Source organism: Alosa pseudoharengus, unplaced genomic scaffold, assembly GCF_046254945.1.
Source record: "Alosa pseudoharengus isolate Yale_2024_CS ecotype anadromous, Long Island Sound unplaced genomic scaffold, YU_APseudo_1.1 YU_APseudo_1.1_scf_2, whole genome shotgun sequence".
Lineage (NCBI taxonomy): Eukaryota > Metazoa > Chordata > Actinopteri > Clupeiformes > Clupeidae > Alosa > Alosa pseudoharengus.
In genome coordinates, this window is record NW_027468663.1 from 15,955,035 (window position 1) to 15,981,012 (window position 25,978).

Sequence of the window (25,978 nt, forward strand, 5' to 3'; positions counted from 1 at the left end):
TTATATGTATGTTTTTTCCTCTTCATGACACATTTTTTGACTGGTGCGACTTATACTCCGGTGCGACTTATAGTCCGGAAAATACGGTACTACCTCTTTAAATGAGCAACAACAGTGGCATGTTAACATTGTGCAAAAGACATTTATGTAATTCTGCAATTAACCCACTTCAATCCAGGAGAAATGCTTTAGGAGAGACCAGAAGTTTCTCTTGAACCATATACGCTGACAGGGGGGAGTAGTCATTGAGCTCCTCTGGCTGGACTACAAGCAGTTTAGCAGAGGGATTTTTGCAGACCTCAAAGCATCTCAAGTGCTCCGTGTACCAGGATGTATATGGTTCCACAACAAAACAGGGTTTGTTTTCAACAATTAGCATGTGAACAATCTTCCCAAAATCAGGAAGTCCACCTGTGTTCCCAGATGATAAAAACATGCCCTGAGTGTACTGAGTTCCATGTAGAAAGACAGTTTTTGTAAGTGCAACAGCAGTCACATTTCTGAATTTCCTCCTGATAGTGTCTTTGACAGAGGGGTCCAAAATATCAAGGGAAACCGTTGATACTCTTCCAACTTCCAGTGCTGGTTTGAACAAGTCTGGCATGCCCATGTAGTATGCTAGCTGAAGCTGATGTCTAGAGGCTAAAGTTAGTAGTATATTTTTGAAGTTGTTAGCATCTTTAACAGTCTTCTTAAAAAAACTGTGCTTGGCCTCAAATCTAAAAGTCCAAAAGTTCAACAAAGGCCCAAAACAGCGAGTAAGATGTGGGTAGTGCTCTAAGAAATGATGTTTTGGTTTTAACTTAAACTCAGGAAACACCTCTTGTAAGAGCTGCCGGTGTTAGAAAATTCTGGTCTCAAGATAACACAACTTGTCCTCTGTGAATGTAGATGATGCTAGAATTTCTACAATGTCTTTAATATCCAAGATGATTTCCCAAATCCTATCATTCTCTGGGATTTTACTGCCAATGAGCAAGGGTAACAGCCTTAGAAGTGACCAATTTTCATGCCCGTTCCCACCAATTGTTCTTTTTGATTTAAAAGTCTTTGGAATGGTCTGTGGCCTATTTGTCTTATCTGAGAATGTATAGGGAAAACGCCTAATGGAGGTATTCAATTCCTCTAAGGTAAAGTATTTTTTATCAATCAATGACTTTAAACATAAACACAATTCAACAGGCACGATTCCTTCCAATAAATCGTGTAAAAAGTCAGGTGGAAAACCTGTTATGCAATGAAAGTAGGTTAGCTTGTTTAGGACACAGTCTGCTTTTACTCCATCAACAACAACAGCCTCGTTCTCATTTACTCTTTGAACAGCTTCAGTATGTAATAGTTTTGTTCTCAGTGGAGACAAATCATCCCTTACAGAGACAGTCTGAATAGCATCACGGCTGGCAAAACAAAATCTACAGAATTTATCAACATTAAATGACTCTTGGAAACCGGCCAAAGAATGTGCACCTAAATTATCTGATGACACATACAAGACTGTGCCTTTGATGAAAGAACCTAACCTATCAATGTAAAAGCCCTGATTTTCAAGAGTACAAAGCTCCTTTAGAAGTGGTTCAACAACTGGTTCAAATCCAAACTTTTTCACATCATTACTGTTGCTCAGTACTGCAAGGTATATACTGGATAAGGTTGATCTGTACCTGGCAGGCAAATCTGCAAGTACCCAGTAAATAGCAGTGATTTTGTGTTTTTTTCTTGACGTTCCTAAAGGGTTACATATTTCAAATTCATCAACATACAGTCCTATAGAAACGGCCAAGTCTTCACCTCCTGAAAAGAGTGGGTTTTGTTTGTAGTACAGCCCATCACGAAATGATTTGTAGTTATCAGACTGAGATGTACTAGACTGTTCAAGGATTTTGTCAATTACATCACCCCTATTCAGTAACTTTGGTAAAATAATTGAAATTGGGACATACACAAATGTTCTCTTGTGCAGATCATCTAATATGTATTCAACTGGCTCAATAACTTCAAAGTTACTCTTGTAAGATAACTGCCTTCTGTACTCAGTTCCTAGAGGGCCACGGTCAGCAAGACAGCTAAGAGGATTGGTGTTCTGAATTGCCTCAGTAATTAAATTGAGAGTAGCATCTTCAATATTTAAGTTGTGTTCTTCAATAACTTCTTGTACTGTAGTTTTGGAAAGTTCACCAGCTAAAATACCAATTTCGTGAAATCCATCAACAATTTCCTGTGTCGCTGACTTGGACACATGCAAAATAGTTTGCACTCGTAAAAGCAACGAACAAAGTTTTCTCTTAATTTTTTCCTTTATATCACTGCTCTGTTCAATGTCAGTATCTTCATCATCATCTGACTGGATATGGCCATGTTCTTCACCCCCTGACTGTGTGTTAGTATTATTTGTTTCTGCTGTAGTGTTTATAACCTCCCCTTCTAAATGTGGGCCAAGAAGAAGCTCGGTTTTAAAATCTTGAAATGATTTGGAGTTATGGTATCGACTTTTGTGTGCTGTAAAACTAGAACTTATTTTTGTTTTAAAATTACAACTGCTAAATGGGCAAAGGACAGTTTCTTTGTTTTTCAAATGTGTGCCAAGATGACGAAAATATATTTTAGTGTCTGCAGGTTCTTCAAAGTCACATAAATGGCATCGGATTCTAAAAGTCACTGGTTCACTGCTACTTGATCGATCCATGTTGCCTCACATGCTTTCGGAGAGACTTCTGTGACTGGAAGTAGCATGTGCAGTCAGTGTAAATGCAGGGGAGAGCTAATCTTCTTCCATAGTGACCATGACTGGATCGATAGTGTTCAAGAATTCGATGGCGATTTGTAGTGGCATAAGTGCAAAACTTACATATCCATCTCATTTGTGAAGAAACAATGTTATCGAACAGGACCTGGGGGGGAAAAAATCTAATGTTAGTAGGCCTACAATGGCAATGATTTCCAAAACTTCAAGCAACTTTATCAAATATTTAAAAAAAAAATTCATTTTTTAGATTTAGGCTAGTAATACATGTATAAAGTGTATCCTGATTAAACATAAAATATCAACAGTGTATCACTGACTTGAATGTCTGTGTCAATTTCAGAATTGGTTTGGTCACCTAATATTTAATTACGGAAAAACATCATCAGAAAGTCTTCCTCTCTAATTTCCACGTGGGACAAACTGCTCCACTAAAAGCAAAAGGTGGCTGCCTCACTGGATTGTAGGCTACATGTCATGTCCACAGCAGCTAACTGTTAACATACGCAAACAAATGTTGTAACATCTAGATAGTAAGCCTCAGCTAAGTGGTCGTCACTTGCATTGTGTCATTTTTTGGTAACTTCCACGTTTTGGTAGCTAAAACCACCCCTTCATAGAAATATAAAAGATGGTAAACGTACCTCACCAACAAGTGTAACGTTAACACAACAAAATGTCGCCTAGCTAGCACTCTCCCTTTTCCTTTTCATGACTCAAACTACCACGATTCTAAACGGTGATAAAAGCCACATTGAGGTCCACTCATTTGTTTTGCATGTGGTCTCTGGTGTTAATTGCCCTTACTTTTTAAACAAGACATAAGTTAAAACTTAACACTGTAGCACTAATTTCGAATCTTATTGACATTTCATTTACAGCCTCCATTAACTAACTTTAGCCTGGTTTAAACTATATTTTCTACCTATGTTGTGCAGTTTAGCTGCTAACGACATTTCAGCTAGTTGCTTTAATATACCAAGATAATAACTGTTTTACTTTAAGCTGTTAAGGTCACTTACTTTATTAGTCTTGAAGTTTCTCCAGCGCAGTAAAAAAGATCTTCAGATCGCCTTGTAGTGAACGACAGAAAATGGCGGACAGGTGCATGCATCGTCTTTGCTGTTCAAAGTGCTGACGTATGAAGAACCAGCCAATCACAAAAGCGTTCATCTGGATATCGTTTTGACTCTCATTTTTAATTTCAGTCAAATAGTATTTTGAGGTCTAATTAACTTTTCATAGAGTTCAGACCTCAAAAAACAAAAAAACTAGTTAACACAACAATTTCCATATTTTGTAGTTATTTTGACAGTTAATTTTAAGTTAGCACAAATAAAAGGAAGTCTTATTTTTTACAGTGTGTGCACACTTGCCACACGAGCAGGGATCTGGTAAACCTTCAGGTTTTGAGATTAAAATCTCAGGGATAAACTGCCCTTTCTTAGAAAACCATAAGCATCTGCATTTGAGATCAAGGACGGTGTCTGTAAATGATGCTTGTACCCAAAGCTGCTGTTGAATAGGCTCTTTGTATATGTTTTCTTGCATTAGTTGAGGTGCAAGTGGCCCTCTCAAAGTCCATCTTAAGGGCATTACTATAGAACGCAGCAATGCTCAGGTCATCAAATGTCTCCATGTCCGTTGATGGTTTGAGACATTTGACCAAGAATGTTTCTGCCATTTGTATTGCACTCTGTTAGCTGTGGACAGTTGACATTGTAAATCAGAAGTGTTCAGAGCTGCAAGTTTGGTTGATATTTTGCTGGTTGTATCGCACCCAGTCAGCACATGTAGTGCTGGGAGACACTGTGTGAGCTCGTCTCCCAGCGCTTTGCAGATATCATGAAGTGGTAATATTGATCTTTTCACTCCTGAGTTGCGGATGAGCCAGAACAATTGTTATGTGGTATAATAGGCACACAAAGACATCTGTGTCACCTGATTACAGTGTCAGTGATGTAGATCCATAAGTTGTTCTCTCAAATCTCCAGATCTTTTGGAATTTTGTAAAATAAGGTTTCAAATATGAGTAATTGGTATGTACCAACTTATCTGTTCTTTGTGAGGAATAACTTCATGACATGAAGACAATGTAACTTCATCAACTTGTCTGAGACTATGCAATCTGGTGATGACATTTTTCCCATTTTGCAAAAAAACAAAACAAAAACACTAGCAGCTAGCTAGCTACAATACACCGGTGTGATATTGACCTAAAGTGTGTTGATGATACCGACTGTGAACGTTTGTCTTATAGCTCATCTCGGCTTGTCCCCTGCACTCAGAAATCTGGCGCTAGTTAGCCGATGCTACCAACAGTTTTTCGATGGGGGTGCCTCGGGCATCGGCCTAGCCATGCAAATAAATCACTGTTTTACACCATTTACGAGGCTCAAAGTAGCTCCATACTTCACGCCTCTTTCCAATGTAGGCCGAGACCGAGTCAAGACAGAGTAGGCCCTATTTATGCTTTCAATTCCGAGACGAGGCCGAGTAAGCAGATTCCAACACCAGACTCGAATACTACAACACTTTTCCTTGGAATTGCATTTGTAGTTTATGTTGTAAGACATATGAGAGACATGAATGACACCGGCACTATGCCCAAATTAATTTAAACTTAAACTGCACTTCCCTAATAACTTCTGACTAGTTATATCGCGTCAGTCACAGTAGCTAGAATGCATCTAGAAAACACATAGGAAAAACACTGTTCACCAAGGCATGAGAATCTATTGGCGTTGTGCAGCACCAGTTTGTTATGTTTACTGAGTGTAATCGTAGGTAATGTCATGTATGAAAACTAGTATTGCTAGGCAATACTATAATGAATATTAAGTCGGGGGCAGCTGGGTTTAAGAGTCAGAGGTTTGTGGTGGGCCTATGGAAAAGTATTATTTTTGGTCAACTAAAACGCTGTGTTCGTGTGGAAGCAAGGTCAAAACGATATATATAAAAACGGTCGTTGTGTGGACATGGCCTAAAGTTTCCAGGTGTTGCCATACCTCAGTTAAGTTCTTTCCCGTTACATAGACTGAATAAAGTAAATATTTCCAAAATATTAAATTTCTCAGCTAAGAAATCAGTGCACGCTCTCCTCGGCCTTCAGCCTTGTGCCTATAACCCAATTATCCTCCCACTCTTGTCATGTTGCTTAATTATTTTATTGAAGTGTTTTAGATTCACCATTTATTATTATGACCGCCGCTAGCGAAGCTTCCTGAAATTTTGGTCAACGATACCCGGGGCACCGAAACACCGGGCCACATGAAATTTGGTGGGTATGTAGCCCCACTAGACTTTTACGGAAAAATTTCGTTTGGTCCCCGGGGGCCACTCCCCCTCCGCGCTGGGCCCCCCGAAACCCAAAAAATGCAGTTTTTCCTAAATAACTACCTGAACCGTGGCACCGAAGATGAAGAAATTTTTATGGTATGTTGGTCTCAAGGGCCCACATCAACCTAGGCCATAATCACTCATTTGTGCACCCCCCCGGTAAAAAATGAAAATGCAATATAATTCTGCTTTAATCGCCCCTCTCTTCAGTTAAGAAGTTCAGAACTGCACCAAATTTTATGTGTATGATTAACCTGACATTCTCTGGGGGTATGCCAAGTTTCGTAGAATTTCATCCATGGGGGGGTCTAAAAAATGAAGTTATGTGTACATTTAGTGACTGTACACTCATTGGCCTGTAGATGGTGATGCACACATATACACACGCACACACACACAGGCACGTATACCATCAGTATCGGCAATTAGAACTGCCGATACATAATTACAAATTCAGTAGGATTAAAGGAAAACCAAATATTCATCATAATAATAATTTGGCTGCATTTCCAGTATTGGCGTCCCGTAGTCGTTTGTCCACTAGATGGCGCATCGTTGCAGTGAGACGTAATTTTGTTGGAAGTTAATCTAAAGTGGGTTGGAAAGACTACGCTTCCTACAAGGACAAGACAGTAGGCCTACAGTAGTTTACCGCAGAGAACGTCTAAGGGTAGGATGATTTCTGCATGGCATATAATTCCCATTTCCTCTTGAAGCCGAAATAAATCTGAGAATGTTTATCGGACATGCTTGTTTTTTACTGCAGGTAGGCTACGTTAATAATCCTATCAATAGCAGAACGTAGGTAAAATAATGTTACCATTAGCATGGTTGAGTGATGGAGGCCAATTTGATTATTGATGTATTTGTAGAAAACCATAAATGCGTTTATAGGCTACCAAGCAAATTGATAACAGCACTAATTGTATCTTTCGACTGTCATCTCATTTGCTTATGACCATAACCTAGGCTACTAACAGGAGCTAAGTGAGTTAGCCACAATACGTTCGCTACGTGATGGTTTTTTAATGGAAAATATATAGGCCTGAAAGATAACCTGTCTATGATGCATCCTAAACACCGGGCTGGGACATTTCTGCTCGAAGTCTCAAAAAGCAGTCAACGTTCATTCCCAAACACCCATATAGGCTACTTCAATCCTCTATTTTCAAAGGTGATTTAAGTAAGGAATAGCATGGCTCAAAGACAGTAAAGTAACTGAAACTACATAAATTCGTCAAAGTGAATAATTTCTGTCAACTCGCCGCAATGTAGATTTATTAACGCACCCGTGATGATCTACATCTCCATTTAAACCAGATGTTTTAGAGCGCACGTTGATATGTATTCAGGGCAGGGCTGTAGCCTACCCACACATAGGCTATTTGTTGCACGTGCTACAAAAATCATTCTTTGCGATGAATGATTTACACCGGTCAGATAAAGTTTTGCCTATGGCTATATCGTGAGACTGAGGCGCTTTTTGTTTGTTCGAAGTGCGTGTTTAGGGTGTGAGAGGGGAGTCGATGTGCTTTGATTCCAGCTTGGTAGTTGTAGTCTATGCGATTAAAAAACACGTGTGTGTGAAGAATCCAAACAATGATAACGCTTTCATTATGGCTGCTTTAGCCACAGACCTTGAGCTACTGTACAGTGGGTTGGGTTCCATTTAGAAGTGTCCACTTCATTCGCCCTTTCGGTGATTCACACAGCTACTTGAAATGTATTACTACTGATATGCATACCTTTTAGCCAAGAGGTGGCAGCTTGATACTGTGTAAGCCATTGGTTCCAAAGGAGATGTTATTTGGGTCGCCAGCATAGCCTAGTGACAATTTGTGTTGTGTAATAGGCCTAGCATAGGGCCTACCTTATAGCTTATAGTTTGTTAACAGTCACGGTTTTGTCAAAACTCCCTCTATGCATTTTTGCATTTACAATAGCTCTGAAACCGGGGGGCGAACACGTCGCAGGGGGGGCGCCAGTGCGTGGATATCTCAATCGCAAAATTAAACAATATTTCTATCGGGCGCCTACCATGGACTAGGCTGGGTGAAAATCAAAAGATTGCGTCAAAAGATTGAGCTTGGTCTGGCGAAAGCCAGACTAACCATGGACCTCAGAGTTGCAAAATGCAAGGGAACATGAATCAGCATATTATTTGCACAAACAATAACGGACAGTAGCTCTTCAACTTTGCCCGTTAAAATGTGTATGAACAGTCTCGCAACGCATTTCATGAAGGCCTTTTTGGACATGTCAGTTATTTGCACCACTGGGTAAAACGGCATTTTGTTTTAGACTACTGGTATTTAATTTGTGCATTGACAATAAAGCTGAATATCATATGAACTAGATTACTAAACTTGAATGTACAGTAGAAGAAACATTCACAAAAATCTGTGACATGACCTCTCTTCTTGATAGCTGTTGAAAACTGTATGGAACTGACAGGGATTGTTTTGTTTAATAATAAATAAATGAATACATTATGCTGCTACCTTCTGCTTTTCCCAAATACAATGTAGCCTACAGGTGTACCTTTCATCAGTCTAGTTGCAATGGATGGACTGTGATGAACTGCCCTACTTGTGATTGTTTAGAGATTTTAAAGGTTTATAACAATGCTACAAATGTTTTGGCCCAGAAACAAATCTATTCACCTTTGCAGCGCCAGTAGGCTACTTTGTGTGCCAAACAAGCATACACAAAAGTTTCAAGAGTGGGGGATGGAGTAGAAGATGGAGACAAATTCATTAATATGATTTATTTTCGCGGAATGGATGTACAGGACTGAGCGGCGGTCATATTTTGTACCGCTATGCGGTACATCTAGTTATGACCGCCGCTAGCAAAGCTAGCGAAGCGGTCATATAGGGATTGTCAAAGTTTTTTTTTTTCCCGTCATCTACTTCCTGAATTTTTGGTCAACGATACCCGGGACACCGAACCACCGGGGCACATGAAATTTGGTGGATATGTAGCCCCACTAGACTTTTACGGAAAAATTTTGTTTTGTCCCCGGGGGCCACTCCCCCCCCCCCCCGTGCTGGGCCCCCCGAACCGCAAAAAAAGCAGTTTTTCCTAAATAACTACCTGAACCGTGGCACTGAGGATGAATAATCTTTTATGGTATGTTGGTCTCAAGGGCCCACATCAACCTGGCCCATAATCACTCATTTGTGATTTGCACCCCCCCGGTAAAAAATGAAAATGCAATATTATTCTGCTTTAATCGCCCCTATCTTCAGTTAAGATGTTCAGAACTGCACCAAATTTTATGTGTATGATTGACCTGCCATTCTCTGGGGGTATGCCAAGTTTCGTAGAATTTCATCCATGGGGGGGGGTCCTAAAAAAATTAGGTTATGTGTACATTTAGTGACTGTACACTCATTGGCCTGTAGATGGCGGTGCACACATATACACATGCACACACACACAGGCACCCACATACTATCGGTATTAGAACGGCCGATACATAATTACAAATTCAGTAGGATTAAAAGAAAAGCCAAAATAAATATTCATCATCATCATCATGGCTGCATTTCCAGTATTGGCAATAAGTAGTCGTTTGTTCACTAGATGGCGCATCGTTGCAGTGAGACGTAATTTTGTTGGAAGTTGGAAAAACAATGAACGCTTCCTACAAGGACTGTTTACCGCAGAGAACGTCTAATAAGGATAGGACAATGTTCACATGAAATGTAATTCCCATTTCTTCTTGAAGCCGAAATAAATCTGAGGATGTTTATCGGACATGCTTGGTTTTTACTGCAGGTATGTAATCTTATAATATCAATAAGGACCTAGGTAATGTTACCGTTAGCGTTGGTTGAGTGATGGAGGCCAATTTGATTGATTGCATTTATAGAAAACTATAAATGCGGTTATACCAAGCAAATTGATAGCAGCACTGTAATTGTATCTTTCGACTGTCATTTGTTGCACGTGCTACAAAAATCATTCTGTGCAATGGAAGATTTACCAACGTTACACCGGTCTGATACAGTTTTGCCTATACATGCGTGAGACTGAGACGCCTGTTTATTTTGTTTTAAGTGCGTGCAGGGTGTGAGAGGGGAATCGATGTGCTTTGATTCCAGCTTGGTAGTTGTAGTCTGTGAAATTAAAGAGAACGTGTGTGTGAAGTATCCAAACAATCATTATGGCTGATTTAGCAACACACCTTAAGCTACTGTGTAGTGGGTCCCATTTAGAAGTGGCTACTTCATTCGCGCTTTCCTTGACTCATGGAGCTGCGTGAATTTTATTACAACTTTTCGCCACGATATGGCAGTTTAAGTCCGCTTGATACTGTAAGGCGTAAGTACGACGGAGTATTAGGGCCACACATGAAGAAATTTTTTTTTTTGCCATGACGAGATTAAACTCGACATGTCGATTTCAAAGTCGCCATGTCGACATTAAACTCGACTTTTCGAGAAAAAAATTGAAATGTAAGATCAACTTTAATCTTGACGTATCAACTTTAATGTCTCCATGTCGACATTAAACTCAACATTTCGAGAATAAAGTTGAAATATCATGTCGACTTTAATCTCGATGTGTCGACATTAAACTCAACATTTTGAGTATAAAGTTAGTTTGGAGAGAGAACGACCGCTCGAGACGATTGAAAGGGAGGACGAATAAAACATGCAACTAGTGAAACAATGATTCAGAGTGTTTGAGTGCAACAATGATTAGACATAGGACTATATCATGTGGACAAAACATATAACATATTAACCTACTTAGCTCAGCCAAATAGGCTACTATGCTGTTAGGTCCTATCACGGAGTTACAGGCGATAAATGCGATGGTCAAAAGTAGCCTAAATGTCATTAGCGGTTTATTTATTTATTGCAGGCCCATTATTAAAGTATTGTTTTTCATCTAAAGGTTCAACTGCATACTAGGCGCTCTCCCCAATTCTAGCTAGACTTTCACGTTGCTTGTTTGTAATGGATGCAAAACAGCCTATTGCTGAATGTCTATGGAGGGACGAATGAAGCTGTCCTCCCGACCACCCCATGTAGCCTAGTAGCCTACATGCACACATATGCACACATAGCCTAGTGCATAAATAAAGTGCATATATATTTTTCTAGCTATTTAGCCTAAACGGCATAGTGCATGGTATTTCCATAACCGCGAGACAGCACTTCACGATGATGGCGAGTAGTTAACAGACAAGACGCAATCTATCTGAATATCTGCAATCTAGCAATCTATCTGAAATAACACCTATTTGAAGCCCATTTTTCATGTAACATAGGCTATTGTTTATTAGTGTAGGCTACATAGCTTAAACTGTGTAGGCTATGTTTAAACAGTAGGGCCTATTGCGAGTTTAATGTCAGCATGTCGACTTTAAAGTCGACACGTCGAGATTAAAGTAGATATTACATTTCAACTTTATTCTCGAAATGTCGAGTTTAATGTCGACATGTCGACTTTAAAGTCGACATGTCGAGTTTAATCTCGCCATGCCAAAAATATTTTTTTTTTCATGTGTGGCCCTAATACTCCGTCGTACGTAAGCCATTGGTTTCCAAAGGAGATTTTATTTGTGTCGCCAGCATAGCCTATTGACAATTTATGGTGTAAATAGGCCTACCATATAAGCCTACCTGTAGCTTAGGGAAGCTAACAGCTTTCTATTAGGATCTAGTTTGTTAGTTACAGTTTTGTCATAACTCCCTGATGCATTTTTGCATTTAGAATAGCCAGAGCGTGGATATCTCAATCGGAAAATTAAACAATATCGGGTGCCTATGGACTTGGCTGGGTGAACCCAGCCTGATCTGCCCGCTATTTATTTTTTGATTTCTTAAAAGATTGAGCTTGGTCTGGTGAAAGCCAGACTAGCCATGGACCTCAGTTACACAATGCAAGGGAACATGAATCAGCTTATATTTGCACGAACAATAACGGACAGCAGCTCTTCAACTTTGGCCCGTTAAAATGTGTATGAACAGTCTAGCGACGCATTTCATCAAGGCCCATTTGGACATGTCAGTTATTTGCACCACTGGTTAGATGTAAAACAGCATTTCGTTTCAGACTAGGCTACTGTTACTTAATTTGTGCATTAACAATAATGTTTCAGACTACTGTCTTAATTTGTGCATTGACAATAAAGTATTACATGAACTAAAGATGACTAAAATCTTATGTAGAAGAAGAAACATTCACAAAAAATCCATCCATCCAAAAATGACCTTTGTTTTTGATAGCTGTTGAAAACGGCATGGAACTGACAGAGATGTTTTTGTTTATTTATAAATAAATAAATAAATAAATAAAATTATGCTGATACCTTTTGCTTTTCCCAAATACAATGTAGCCTACAGGTGTAAGTGACCTTTCATCAATCCAGTTGCAATGGATGAACTGTGATGAACTGCCCTACTTGTGATTGTTTAGAGATTTTAAAGGTTTTATAACAATGCTACATCTTCTTTGGCTATTCTACAATCTATTCACCTTTTCAGCACCAGTAGGCTACTTTCTGTGCAGCCGCACACACACACTCAGGCATGCCAAACAAGCATACACAAAAGTTTCAAGAGTGGGGGATGGAGTAAAATATGGAGACAAATTGAAGTGTGATTTATTTTCGCGGAACGGATGTACAGGACTGAGCGGCGGTCATATTTTGTACCGCTATGCGGTACATCTAGTTGTTATTCTCATACCAACTATCAACTGTTTTGAGCAGATCAGAGGAGTCAAAAAGTTGTGTTGAATATTCTGAACACTGAATTCCTCCCTGATGTCGCAGAGTTGGTGCCTCTGGGTATAGTAGGCTACTGTTTATATACTGAAGGACAACACAAGGAGCTTGTATCTAAAAAGAATTGCATACAGAATCAATTGCATGAAGAATCCATTACAGACACTGTGTTGGTGACATGGGGCAAAACACATGGGAATGGGTTTATAATGTATAAGCAGGTAAAGATGATTTGATGGGAGGTGTGGCTGATGGTGCAGACCCTGGAGTCCCCTGAAAATATTGACCTGATAAGATATGTAAGATATCGAAGCAATACATTGAACAATAAGTATTTTACTCCAATCTAATCCAGCTTTATTTTCTATTTTTCCTAGGGAAAACTTGGAACTGACATGATGAGGACTTTCTCAGTTTCTCTTTCAGATGCTAGTGCTGTTTTCCATCTCTGCTGGACAGAGGTAGAAATAAGGCACAACAAGACTTTTGTTTCTCTCTCTGATCTGCTGAGTCAGACTGTCCAAATCTGACTGCAGTTCCTGTATGAACCTCAGGGGGGCATCCTCACAGAAGTGCTCATCAGGGAAACAGCCAAGTGGAATCTGAGCCAGAGAGACATAATTAGACATAAGTTACATATTATGAAACAAACATATAGCAATTAGTTTCTTGCCTGTACTGTGTATGAAAATGTCAGGCATTTGTACCATCCAGATGTGAAATGTCTTTCACAGACAAGTATTTACATGATTTAGGATAAGAAAGTAGAAGGCCTTAGGGAAAAACTTACAAAGTCGGATGTTTTAGCGCTGAGCATCCATCGGAAGACTGCTCCATTGACTGTGGTAGCGATGTCAGGCAGTGTCTCCAGAAGGGTGCGTTCAGTAGAGTGCCCCTTAGTGGTGGGAGGGGGCTTCTGCATTGAGTTGGGGGAGTTGGGGAGCCAGCCACCATAGTCAAACTGTCCAAGAAAAACAAATGGCAATGGATGTAATACTACTCAAATAGGTTTTCATACTATCCATTTATTCGTTTTGAGCTGGATGACATAATAACTGTAACTGGCTGTACATTTTTAGAGCTGTGTGCCATTTTGGTAGTCAGATGACTAGATATCGATCAAAACTTCTTGATGACTCCTTTGTATCTCAGTGGATATAAGTCAAGCCTTACTATTTACAGAAACACCAGTGATTTGTGGGTCTGTTTACCTGTCCTGTGTTGACGGCAGAGTGCTGTGCTGACATGTTGAAGATCACCATGGTGACAAACTCAACAACTTCTTTCACCGTCCCAAATTTTTCCGGGAAACCTGTGGAATTAACTCATTTTAGTTATACCCACATTAAATGAGGTGAGGTGAATGAGTGTGCCCTACATGAATAAATGCCATGATTTTATATCTACCAGTTTTTTTTTGCCCAAGGAACCCATGGATGAAGATGTCTTTGATCCAGTTTTGGAGCTCAGAGTCTTTCTGAATCTCTTGGTCATTAGGGTAGTAGTGCTCCACTATGCTGCGCACATACCTGCACAGAGACAGTACACCATTACCATCATAAGCAGGACACCCATTAGACAATATAGACTGGAAGGCTCCAGTGAAAATGAATGTCCATTGACATTTGTAGTATTTGGCCTGGCATATATCACTCAAGGCTTCAACAGTACAGGAGGAGACAGTTTACAGATATGACTCAGGAATATCTTCTACCTGAAACACTAGAGTAAATCAGACATTACAAAAAATACTGAAGCTCTGAAGGTGCTCTGTGCCAATGGCAGTACATGCTTTGCTGGTGTATTCCCATAAGATCTGGTTGTGAGGTTGACCTAAATGTCAGTGGAGGGGTATAAAAAGCACCTGTTGAGGATCTCCCAGACCTTGAGGCCATCATCTCTGTAATAGAAGTTGGGGATGGACTCCAGACCTCGGGCATCGATATCCTCCGGCAGGCAGAAGGAGCTAAAGGTCACTTCAGACAACCACTTCTTTGGGAGGTCAAACTGACCCTGGCCTCCAAGGTTAGTGGACTATAAGGGGATATGAATAATATGTATTCTAAACCATCAAACACAAGAAGCACAGAATAGACATAAAAAAATTGATGATATTATACCACAGTGTATACGCCTTGAGGTCCAAAGAGGTTGAAACGACCATTGGTGTTGATATGTACAGTATAGCGGGTGTGTTGGATCAGCAACTACAAGGGGAAAAATACATGTCTGCTTAAAGCTTCGCCATTCTCCAAAATGGGGGAACATACAATTAAACAGTTGTAATACCTGACTGTTATATTGGAATTTAATCAATGTGCTTTGTCCATTTGCTCCAAAAGACAAGATGCTCCCATGTGTCATGTTTACCTTTCCTTGGAAAACATTTAACATTCACTGGTGACACTGATTATAGAAACTTGCCACATGATGAGTTGAACATTCAAAGGTGTTGCAGGAAGTCACATACCTTGTACATGGGGTGTAACATGGGCAGATTCCTCAGTGTGGAAACAATGAACACCTCGGACAGTCCATGTGTGCGCCAATAGTGAGAATTGGCCTCATGCTCGTGGAAGTCTGCGTTCCTCACATACAATTTGGCCAGCAGCCAGTCATACTCTGGGTCACTGGGCAGGAAGACTGGATTGTCCTGTGAGGGCTGCTGGTTTAACTGGTACAAGAATGGACATTAAAGTTTATCGTCTCAGCTATAAAAACAGGCAAGGGCAGTACCAGATAAAGTCGGAGCTCCCTCCTACTCCAGGGAATGACCCCTATCAGGTTGTTAAACATATTCTCAGAATTACCTATCATAATACTGACATGATTGTATGCCTTGTAATGCCAACCTATTTGATACATATGACTTTCATGGATACATTTCCTCATGTTTCTTTAGGTGTCATTGGTTAAGGCATGGTTAAGAGAGATGTTTAGGTGATTTCCATGCTTATCCATGGCACTTTAACAGTGAATACATTGTTTTAAATGATTATAGGGCACAGTCTGTGTGTACCTGAATAGCAATGGGCAGCAGTTTGTCCTCTGGGTTCTTGTAGAGCAAACAGAGTGGAGCAGTAATATACTGCTGCTTGCCATTTATAACTGGCACAGGCAATCCTGCAAGTCGCCTGTAGTCACACAGGTAAATGTTGCCCCTCTGTTGGAGAGGAGAAGCACTTCAAAAATACAATATTTGGTTCAACAATGACAAAAAGATCCTCCATCGACATTTCAAACAGGTTTTCATGTAATTTTGTTTGAGGACAATGATGATAAATGTATCTGATTTCTTAACATGATTTATAGACTACAAAACTACTAAACACAAAATTTACATGGAAACTGCAGGGCTTTAAGTGTAAAGACTTAGAAGTACAGGTGAAGGGGGTGAAAGCTCTTCTACTCCATCAGACCTGCATCTCAGTGGAGAGGCTGCTCCCTGTCTCCAGGAAAGGCTTCACCATCTCATCGGTCACTGCGAAATTGGAAGGCAGCTTGCTGCAACGTTGGATTACCATAGGGTTTTGGCCATTTAGGATCTGGTAGCCAAAAAACTCATCCTCCTTCCAGTGATCTTCAATGTAGCCTACTCTTCATAGCACAGAGGGAGCGAAACACACCAATTCATCATATAAATAATATAAGTATGTTACTTATAAAGAACTGCTTTGGAAAAAATCACATTGCTCATGGCTATAAACAATATCCATTGAGAGCTGAAGATCTTAAAAAAAACATTTTTTAAAAAACAATCTGTCACCTGAAATGGAAGTCTTGTGTTGACTGAAGGCTTCTTTGATATCCTCTAGTTTAGCCCACTCACTGGTGTCAGTTATCAACCCCTTCATTCCAAGTGTGGCCAGACTGTAGATATGTGAATAGGGGATGTATTGTCAAAATCGTAAGAAAAAATGCCCACTTTAGTACATATTTAATTGTTAGTATAAAAATAAAAACAATTAAACTCAATTGTGATCATTTTAATTTTCAAAGTCAACCCTTAGGAATGCATTAAGAAAGAGCCCTGAAATCTGAAACAGCTGCAATGAATATGTTTTTCTCTTAATGTTATTGGAATTTCAGACACACATTTCCTGTCTTGTGTAGAGCATCTCTGAATCTTTGGTGAAGGAGAATCTGATCTCTTCTGGAAGATCAAGAGGACTCTTAGCATCGATACAGTCAGGAAGACCCTCCATGTATGGCTTCCATCTTGAATAGGACAAACACACACAAACACACGTGTTGATATACTACATATTATGTGCACATATAAAGTATTTGGAATGTTAGCAAGCATATCCTCTGTCTTGTGTAAGATTGCACAAAAACTACACAATTTGGTGAAAAGGTGTACTCCAAGGATGAGCTTTCGCTTTTGCTACTGTTGCGTGATATGGCAATTACGTCTGGCCAGTGAAATTCAAATAGGATGCATCGGTACACAAAGCTAGTGGCCTTCGCAGAGGTCTGTACTCTCTGAATGTCCTTCTAGTTTGAATAATAGTTTTATTCTAGATGTAAATGGGCTCTACATACCAATCAATCAATGATAGATTGGTCATCACATGCAATGATAGACTGGTCATAATATGGACTACACCATTTGTGAATCTTGCTGAGACCACTCATCCTGAAACTACTCAAGTTAAGAAAAGTAATCTGTGCACTTGAGCACAATTGTTGCATGGGTGTCAGCAAACAAGCTTTATAGACTCACTTGTAGAGCCTCTTACGTGTCTCCATCTCTCTCTGTCTGTGGCTGGAGACAGATTAGAAAAGAAATTATGGGTATGTGATTTGTTTTTTTCGATCAAATACCATTATAAATGTTGCCCATTTTTGCACTCAAAATTTTTGACTTCTGTTATAGGCCTAACGATCTTAATTTATAGTTCATTCTGAAATGTTAACATTTATAGCATTTTGGTGTAAGGTAATCCTAGTTTAGAGAATATGAATCGGTGGTACTGCTGCATTCAAATGTCTACCTCTGTGCATCACACCACATACCTTTACCAGCTCTCAGCTCAATCTCTTCAAAATTAGACAGCCAGGTGTAACATGGAAAGTGGACTACTTCATTGTCAGGAGTTGTCACTTGAACTTTCGAGCAGAACCATTCATTATCATCATTTTCAACCAAAACAGAAGGTTTCTTCACCAGTTTGACAAGGAGTATGGTCCCCAAAGTGGAGGGGGTATGCACTTTGCAGTACACAGTCTGTTAGGGAAAGAGAGATCAGATATAATTGGGTAAATTAACTTCAGGAACCTGCACAGATACAGCTTGGATACTACTACTTCAAAATTACAGTGGACCAACTGTAATAGTTATGACACATTCCCACAATGACTTAATGCACGATAAGTTTAGAATCTTTCAAAAATAACTCTTCAAAATAACTTCCAAAAATCTCTTTCATATTTTGTACAATTTGGACATGCTTTGCTGTTTTAACGTTTTATACAACAATAAAGATGCTTGACTTGCACAATACATAAATCCATTGTAAATACGTAAACCAAACATAGTTATTAGGCACCTTTGTTGTGGCTGTATCTTAAATTAGATGCGTCATATAAAAGCAAACACTCAAATTTGTTTGTCTCCTTGATTCATTCTGAGTTCAGTACTGAAATCTACACAGCATTGGGTAAGTGGTTCATTAGGTAAATATTCACCCTACTAGTGTACAAGTAGTGCCACAGTACACAGGTCGCCTGCCTTGTCCCTAGGACCATCTGTCCAGTTCTACTGTCATGACATGGCTATGTCGATCGGACCCTAATGTACTTTGGCAGCAACAGCAGCGTGACACTTTGCCTCCTCACAGCATCGGTAAAAGTAGCAGCAGCATCAATAAGCAGAGTTCACAAGCAACAACAAACCAATTTTGGCATTGCTATAACTTAATTCGGTAACACTCCATAATAAGGTGCCATAATAAATAGCAAACTAGTAATTACCTAACCCTTTGTTAATATTTGTTAATTGTTACTAACATATCTATTTGGCACAAGTTAATAGTTTTTTCATCATCAATTAAATATTTGTTGTTTGCATAAAATCTGTATGTTAATGTTTTAGCAAATCTATTAACTAATATTGTATTAATATGTGTTAATAGTTAACTAAATGTATTTTTGGCACTAATTAACAGTTATTTTTTGCAATTCTATTAACTATTAACATATAGTATTTGCAAACTATATGTTAATAGAAAAGTTAATGACTTATTATTATTTAACTAATTGTTATTAAACTGTGCTTCTGCCTATCCCAATATGAACCGCTCCCCATAGGACTCTTACAATAGATAGACAGATAGATACTTTATTGATCCCGAAGGGGAAATTCAAGAAAAAAACACGGAGCTACCTTGAGATGCCGCCACTCTTGTCGGCGCCAGAAACGCTTGCAATAAAGTTGGTTAAGCTTAATTAATATATTAGTAATATATAACTATCAATATGGGGGACCCTTATAATAAAGTTGGTTAAGCTTAATTAATATATTAGTAATATATAACTATCAGTATGGGGGACCCTTATAATAAAGTTGGTTAAGCTTTATTAATATATTAGTAATATATAACTATTAGTCAGACAGTGAAGGGACTGAGACCAAAACTGGCTTATCACTTTTATTCCTTTAGGAAAAGTTCAAACAAAACATGCCTTCAGACACTGGCATACATAAAACAGCATCTGCACAAGCAAAATAAAAAGAAGTAGTTGAATGGGCTTTATTACATGATTCCTATACCATCACTGTCAGCCCTACTAGCAGTGTTGGGGAGTAACGGAATACATGTACCGGCGTTACGTATTCAGAATACAAATTATGAGTAACTGTACTCCGATACAGTTACAAGTTAAATAGTTGGTATTTAGAATACAGTTACATTGTTGAAATCAATGGATTACGTGACGATACTTATCTGTTTCATAAGTTTGTTCACTCTCTAAATAAATTAAGGCAACTCCATTTCCCAGAAGCTCCTGAAAGCTATGATTAAATTGTTTACATGTTTAAATCCAAGCCCTGCCGTCTTGCACTAGCCTCAGAACGCAGCCAGCGCGCATTATGGAAGCGTCATCGGAGACCCTGAAATGACTGTTTGCACAGCAAATTGAGTAAAGTAAGTGGAGGTAACTCCTGTTCCTCACTGATCGTGGTTCCTGATGTCTGTTCAAAGGATATTTTCCCAAGTATTAATAGCTCAGGCTACTTCGGCCAATCGGTTACACAGTTTGCTAAGCAATAAGCAAAGCCTAGTTCACGTGTTGATTTAGACCTAGGCTACAATAAAACCAATCTCTAAAATAGGCACTGCATTCTAAGTTTTTTATTCTAACTTAAAATAGCTTTATAGATTATTATTTTTTCTAGATCTACATTTACGTTTTAAAATGAATTATATGGTGCAGCCTCTGAAGAATTATTCTTGCGAGTAGGCCTATATCATATTTTAACGTGCGGTTTTTGATTGTCATTACGCGATCACGTTCATTTTGAGAGCACTGATATACAGTAGCCTAGCCCATAGTGTTTACATTTACAGGCCATTTGCGTTCCATCTGTCATTTGCGCCCCTCACTTGTAGCCTACTGGGTTGATGCCACCGAAAAATCTCACAGGCACACCTTAATTAGGGTAGACTGAGTAGGCTACAGTTGAGACATGTGTACAGTTGAGACACCTTAAATATCTTGCTTGCACAGCAAGCCCAAGTTGTGCCCTCTTTGATCATGGAAAATGTGAACGACACAAGTATCTCCCATCCAAGGATATCGGCAAATGTTTTTTTTCCAAAGTAAGAACTTCACTTCACCATGCACCTTCGACAATGAATAGCTCATTACACTTATGTTACTGTTAAACGTAACTGGTATCATTACAAACATTATTCTGTGTCCTAAAAACTGGCATATTTTATTGCATAAGGTCGTTGCAAAATCTAGAGAAATGTGTGAGGTGGTCAGCGGGGGACAATTGAGACACACATTGGATCGATAATTTCTGGCTACGCCCTTAAAGTAGCCTATTTATTTGTTTATTTTAATTAACCTAGTCGCCCGCTGTCGTTTTAATGGTCACCTTGCTATTTTAAAGTTGTATCAGGTAGCTTAGTTGACTTTACATTCTCCTATGTGGGCCTAACACTTCAGACATTTGGAACAGAAGAACACACCAGAATAGGCCTGTTTAGTAGTAGGCCTAATAGGCGGGTCAATATAGGGTTCAACGTCAAAAAAATTGATACAAAAGGTTTTTTTACTGGTACTGTTGGACATGCTAAATAACATACTAAAAATCTAGTAAAATCTGACCTTGGGAAAGGGGTCATTTTCAAAATGGCCGCCAAAATGGCTGTCAACAGGTTAGAATGGCTATATCTCAATTACTATTCAGCCTACAGGGGTGAAATTGATATCAAATGGTCAAATTAAACAAGAATAGGATTTTAAATGTTAAAATTGAAAATGTTTCAATGCTGTACCTTTTTCAGCCATAAATTAAAATCAATGTGTTTTAATACAGAGCAAATGCAATACAGGATTATTAACCATCTCCATGGCATGGAGGAAGATAAGACATGTCTTAACTGGTGTTATATCTCATCTGCAGGTTATATGCTTTCTGAAAATATGTAGTTTAGGGTGTTTGATTTGTTTTCCCTGGACTGTACATACCAAAATGTATCTGCTTTACACTAGATTCACCAATACAGAATAGAGGGCAATGTATTGTGCATCCATGGAGGAAGATGGGACATGTTTTAAACGGTGTTATATCTTATCTACAGATTATATGCTTTCAGAAAATATATATTTTAGTGTGTTTAATTTCTTTTTCCTGGACTGTACATGCCAACATATATCCCCTTTACACTAGATTCGCCTATACATTATAGAGGGCTTTGTATTGTGTATTCACGGAGGAAGATGGGACATGTTTTAAATTGTGCTATATTTTATCTACAGATTATATGCTTTCAGAAAATATATATTTTAGAGTGTTTAATTTGTTTTTCCTGGACTGTACATGCCAACATATATCCCCTTTACACTAGATTCGCCTATACAGAATAGAGGGCATTGTATTGTGCATTCATGGAGGAAGATGGGACATATTTTAAATGGTGTTATATCCTATCTACAGATTATATGCTTTCAGAAAATATATATTTTAGGGTGTTTAATTTGTTTTCCCTGGATTTAACATGCCAACATATATCCCCTTTACACTAGATTTGCCTATACATTATAGAGGGCATTGTATTGTGCATGCATGGAGGAATATAAGACATGTCTTAACTGGTGTTATATCTCATCTAGAGGTTATATGCTTTTAGAAAATATATGGTTTTGGGTGTTTAATCTGTTTTGCCTGGACAATATAGGCTAAAATGTATCCCCTTTACACTAGATTCACCTATACAGAATAGAGGGCAATGCATTGTTCATGGCATGGAGGAAGATGGGACATGTTTTAAATGGTGCTATATCTTATCTACAGATTATATGCTTTCAGAAAATATATATTTTAGGGCGTTTCATTTGTTTTCCCTGGACTGTATATGCCAAAATGTATCGGCTTTACACTATATTTGCCTATACAGAATAGAGTATGTATTATGCTTGGTGTGGAGGAAGATGGAAATTTTATTTTGTTGATTAATGTTATATTTCATGTACAGGGTATATGCTTTTACAATATGTAGAGTAGAGTTTGCGAGTAAGTGGCTGTTTTATGACTTTAATGAACCATGACCCAAGTACTGTATAGGCATGCATTGTATATTTGTGTAGATCAATAATTGTTGGCATCTATCATTAGGGGGGAGCTAATTAAACTGAATCTTAAACTATACGCATAAGTAGATCAGAAATATTATTATATCATTATTCATCATCCTCTGACTCCTCTGAAAGGAACTTGTGTGGATTGTCACATTGTTCATTTTGACACGTTCCACAGGCAGCAGTGCAAGGTAATCCATATCTTCTACACGAACAGCGGAGTGTCTTGCAGAAATGCACACAATTAAGAACAGTTGACTGTCTCTGTACTTGGATCTAACATGAAAGAGTATTTGATTGAGGTTGATTCCATTCCATTCGGTAATCAGTATCTGAAAGCTAAACTGAGGGAGCGGTACGGGAATGACATATGTTTCACAGAAGGGAAAGGTTTTGAAGGCATGGTGACACTGAGAGAGAAAACATCATGCATCCTCAGGTCCTTCTATAAGAACACTAAAAAAGGTGGAGATGAAGAGTCATCAGTGACCTCTTAATCTGATAAAACATGAAAAACACTTTCCTAGGCTGAATAATGCATCAGATATAGCCAAAATTAGCTTCCGGTGGCCATCTTGGACGCCATCTTGAAAATTCTAAGTCTTTGAAAATGATGATCTGATACTTTAGTGTGACATATATGATTCAGTGACCGCTAAATCTGATTAAATATGAAAAACACTTTCCTAGGCTGATTAATGCTTCAGATATCCCAAATTAGCTTCTGGTGGCCATCTTGGACGCCATCTTGAAAATGACCCCTTTAGTGGGGTCAGATTTTACTAGATTTTTAATATGTTATTAAGTACATCTAAAGGTATCATAATCAGTTGAAAAACCTTTTGTATCAATTTCTTTGAACTTTGGTGTTTTTTTTCATATATTGACCCGCCTATAAGCAGGATTTGATGGCCGCATTCCTACACTTATAAAATGCAATTCAATGCGGAAGTAATCTAAGTATTCAGAATACGTTACTCAGATTGAGTAACGTAACGGAATACGTTACAGATTACATTTTTGGGCATGTATTCTGTAACGGAATACGTTTTGAAAGTAACCCCCCCAACACTGCCTACTAGCAAGGGAGACGTGCGACATGGAATGTTCAGGTGCACAGAACGAGTTTATTAATATTCTGAGACTCACTAAACACTCACAGACGTAGACCATACGGAGGTAATGCATAAACATAATGCTAAACTAAATGTACATCCATTTCCTGTTAGACTGAATTGCACTTTCCATGAGCACTAAGCTAAACTACACTGAATGCATGGAAAGTTGCTAGCGGAGTTACAGCTAGTCACGTTAGACTCGTGTGTATGAACTCGTGGTCATAATTCCTTCCTTTCTTTCCTTCTTTCTCTGATTGCCTACATTCTGTAAAGCGCCATGATACATGTGTTATGTTTTGGCGCTCTATAAGCACAATAAATTAAAATGAAAACATTAATAAACGGTCTCTAAGTTGCTAGAATTGCTACCAAATCCCAACAATACATGTAAAGTAATATAATACAGGTGGTATATCGAAGTTTTTAACGTAAACAACATTTTACAGTTACAAAATTAAAACAAAGTGGAGAGTGCTTTATACAGTCAACCTACCCAATGCAAAGCATACCGCTTCTGATCAGCTATGGCAACAATGCAAGGACAAAACGCAGCAGAGCTGCAGTATACCGTTTCTCCAAAGGGGGCTCCAAAACACCAATCTCAAAAAAGCTGCTTAATTACGGCGAAAATCACATACAAACACTAAACTATATTTCTAACTCTGTTACACCCCTCCCCTGAATTTCACCAAATTCAAGCAGCAACCAAATAGTACTTCCAAAGGCAAAGAGTACACTACTTTCAAACACTAGACAGGGTCACCAATTACAGGACAGCCAACCACAAAGGTATCCAATAAGGATGAAGTGGAAGAAGAGGTGTGCCTTATACACCTCACAAGACCAAAAAGCCATAAACCATTAATTCCATTAATTCTCCACAAAGCTAATCAGAAAAGCTAAATAAAAAATAATATGTCATTAACTTTTATATTAGTATATAGTTTGTAAATAAACAGTTAACATTTAAATGATGTAAGAAATAACTGTTAATTAGTGCCGAAAAGACATTTAGTTAACTAGTAACAAATATTAATACAATATTAGTTAATAGATTTGTTAAAATATTACCATACAGATTTTATGCAAACACCTAATATTGAATTAATGATGAAAAAACTATTAACTTGTGCCAAATAGATATTTTAGTAACAATTAACAAATATTAACAAAGGGTTAGGTAATTACTAGTTTGCTATTTATTATGGCACCTTATTATGAAGTGTTACCCTTAATTCTTAACATTAGTCTGAGTCTGATATCAGCTTGAATGTCAGCTATCTTATATCACATCTGTCTTATCTGTATTATGAAATTGTATTGTTAAAAGTAATTTAAAAAATGACAAAAAAGAACAATCTCAAACAGAAACTTAGCCTGCTTTCCTCCTGTTTCCACTCACTTGCCCAACTTCCCACAAGGAGTCCAGTTTTACTCTCTCACTCTCTCCCTTCGTGCCAATCAGGGAGATATACGCATAGTCAGTTGTGCCAGCATGGATCATGGACCCCGTGGTCACATCTACATTGTAGGTTGTCATTGTCAGCCTGTAAAAATCACAATTTTGTACCCTTTTTGAGTAAAAAAAATATAAGCATTTACCAATTCTTCAGAGCAAGTTTTCCGATGTCTTGACATTTCTTTAGATTGACTTTAAATGACTGCTTTTTATTAAGTATTATTGTCTTTTCTATTTACATTCATGCATGTACTAACAGTATTCATATATCAGATATTCAGTCATCACAGTTGCTATCAGTGCTGTATGACCACTGGCATTATGGTTATTAAAATTATCATGCAAACTAGCAACCAACTAACAACTCTTAAAAGAACCAACCTGTTGTCTGAGTAGATCCTGTCACTCCAGCTGTCAAGGCAAAGTGAAAGTGTTCTCCCACACAGGTTTACCATCCCCTCCTTTTTATATTCTGTGATGAGCTCTATGCAATCCTGAGTCGTTCATGACCAGAGAAATAGGTGGAGCTACCAAGCGGGCGGAGCCAGACATTTTAAACATGAGTATAAGTATATATACTCTTTTGATCCCGTGAGGGAAATTTGGTCTCTGCATTTATCCCAATCTGTGAATTAGTGAAACACACTCAGCACACAGTGAACACACAGTGAGGTGAAGCACACACTAATCCCGGCGCAGTGAGCTGCCTGCAACAACAGCGGCGCTCGGGGAGCAGTGAGGGGTTAGGTGCCTTGCTCAAG

At 38.6% G+C, this 25,978-nt stretch overlaps 1 protein-coding gene across 1 annotated transcript; it reads right to left on the reverse strand.

Annotated features, from left to right (window-relative positions):
- Positions 1 to 13,246: 13,246 nt before the first annotated feature.
- LOC143133388 (hydroperoxide isomerase ALOXE3-like) lies at positions 13,247 to 25,298 on the reverse strand. The gene is made up of 14 exons (XM_076293154.1): positions 25,161 to 25,298; positions 17,822 to 18,054; positions 17,551 to 17,592; positions 16,920 to 17,042; positions 16,591 to 16,694; positions 16,244 to 16,416; positions 15,844 to 15,987; positions 15,295 to 15,498; positions 14,948 to 15,031; positions 14,689 to 14,858; positions 14,232 to 14,353; positions 14,036 to 14,136; positions 13,615 to 13,785; positions 13,247 to 13,426 (listed from the first exon to the last, which is right to left on the reverse strand). Exons 1-14 carry the CDS (start codon positions 25,296 to 25,298, stop codon positions 13,247 to 13,249), a joined length of 1,989 nt encoding a protein of 662 aa, XP_076149269.1.
- Between the last annotated feature and the right edge of the window lie 680 nt (positions 25,299 to 25,978).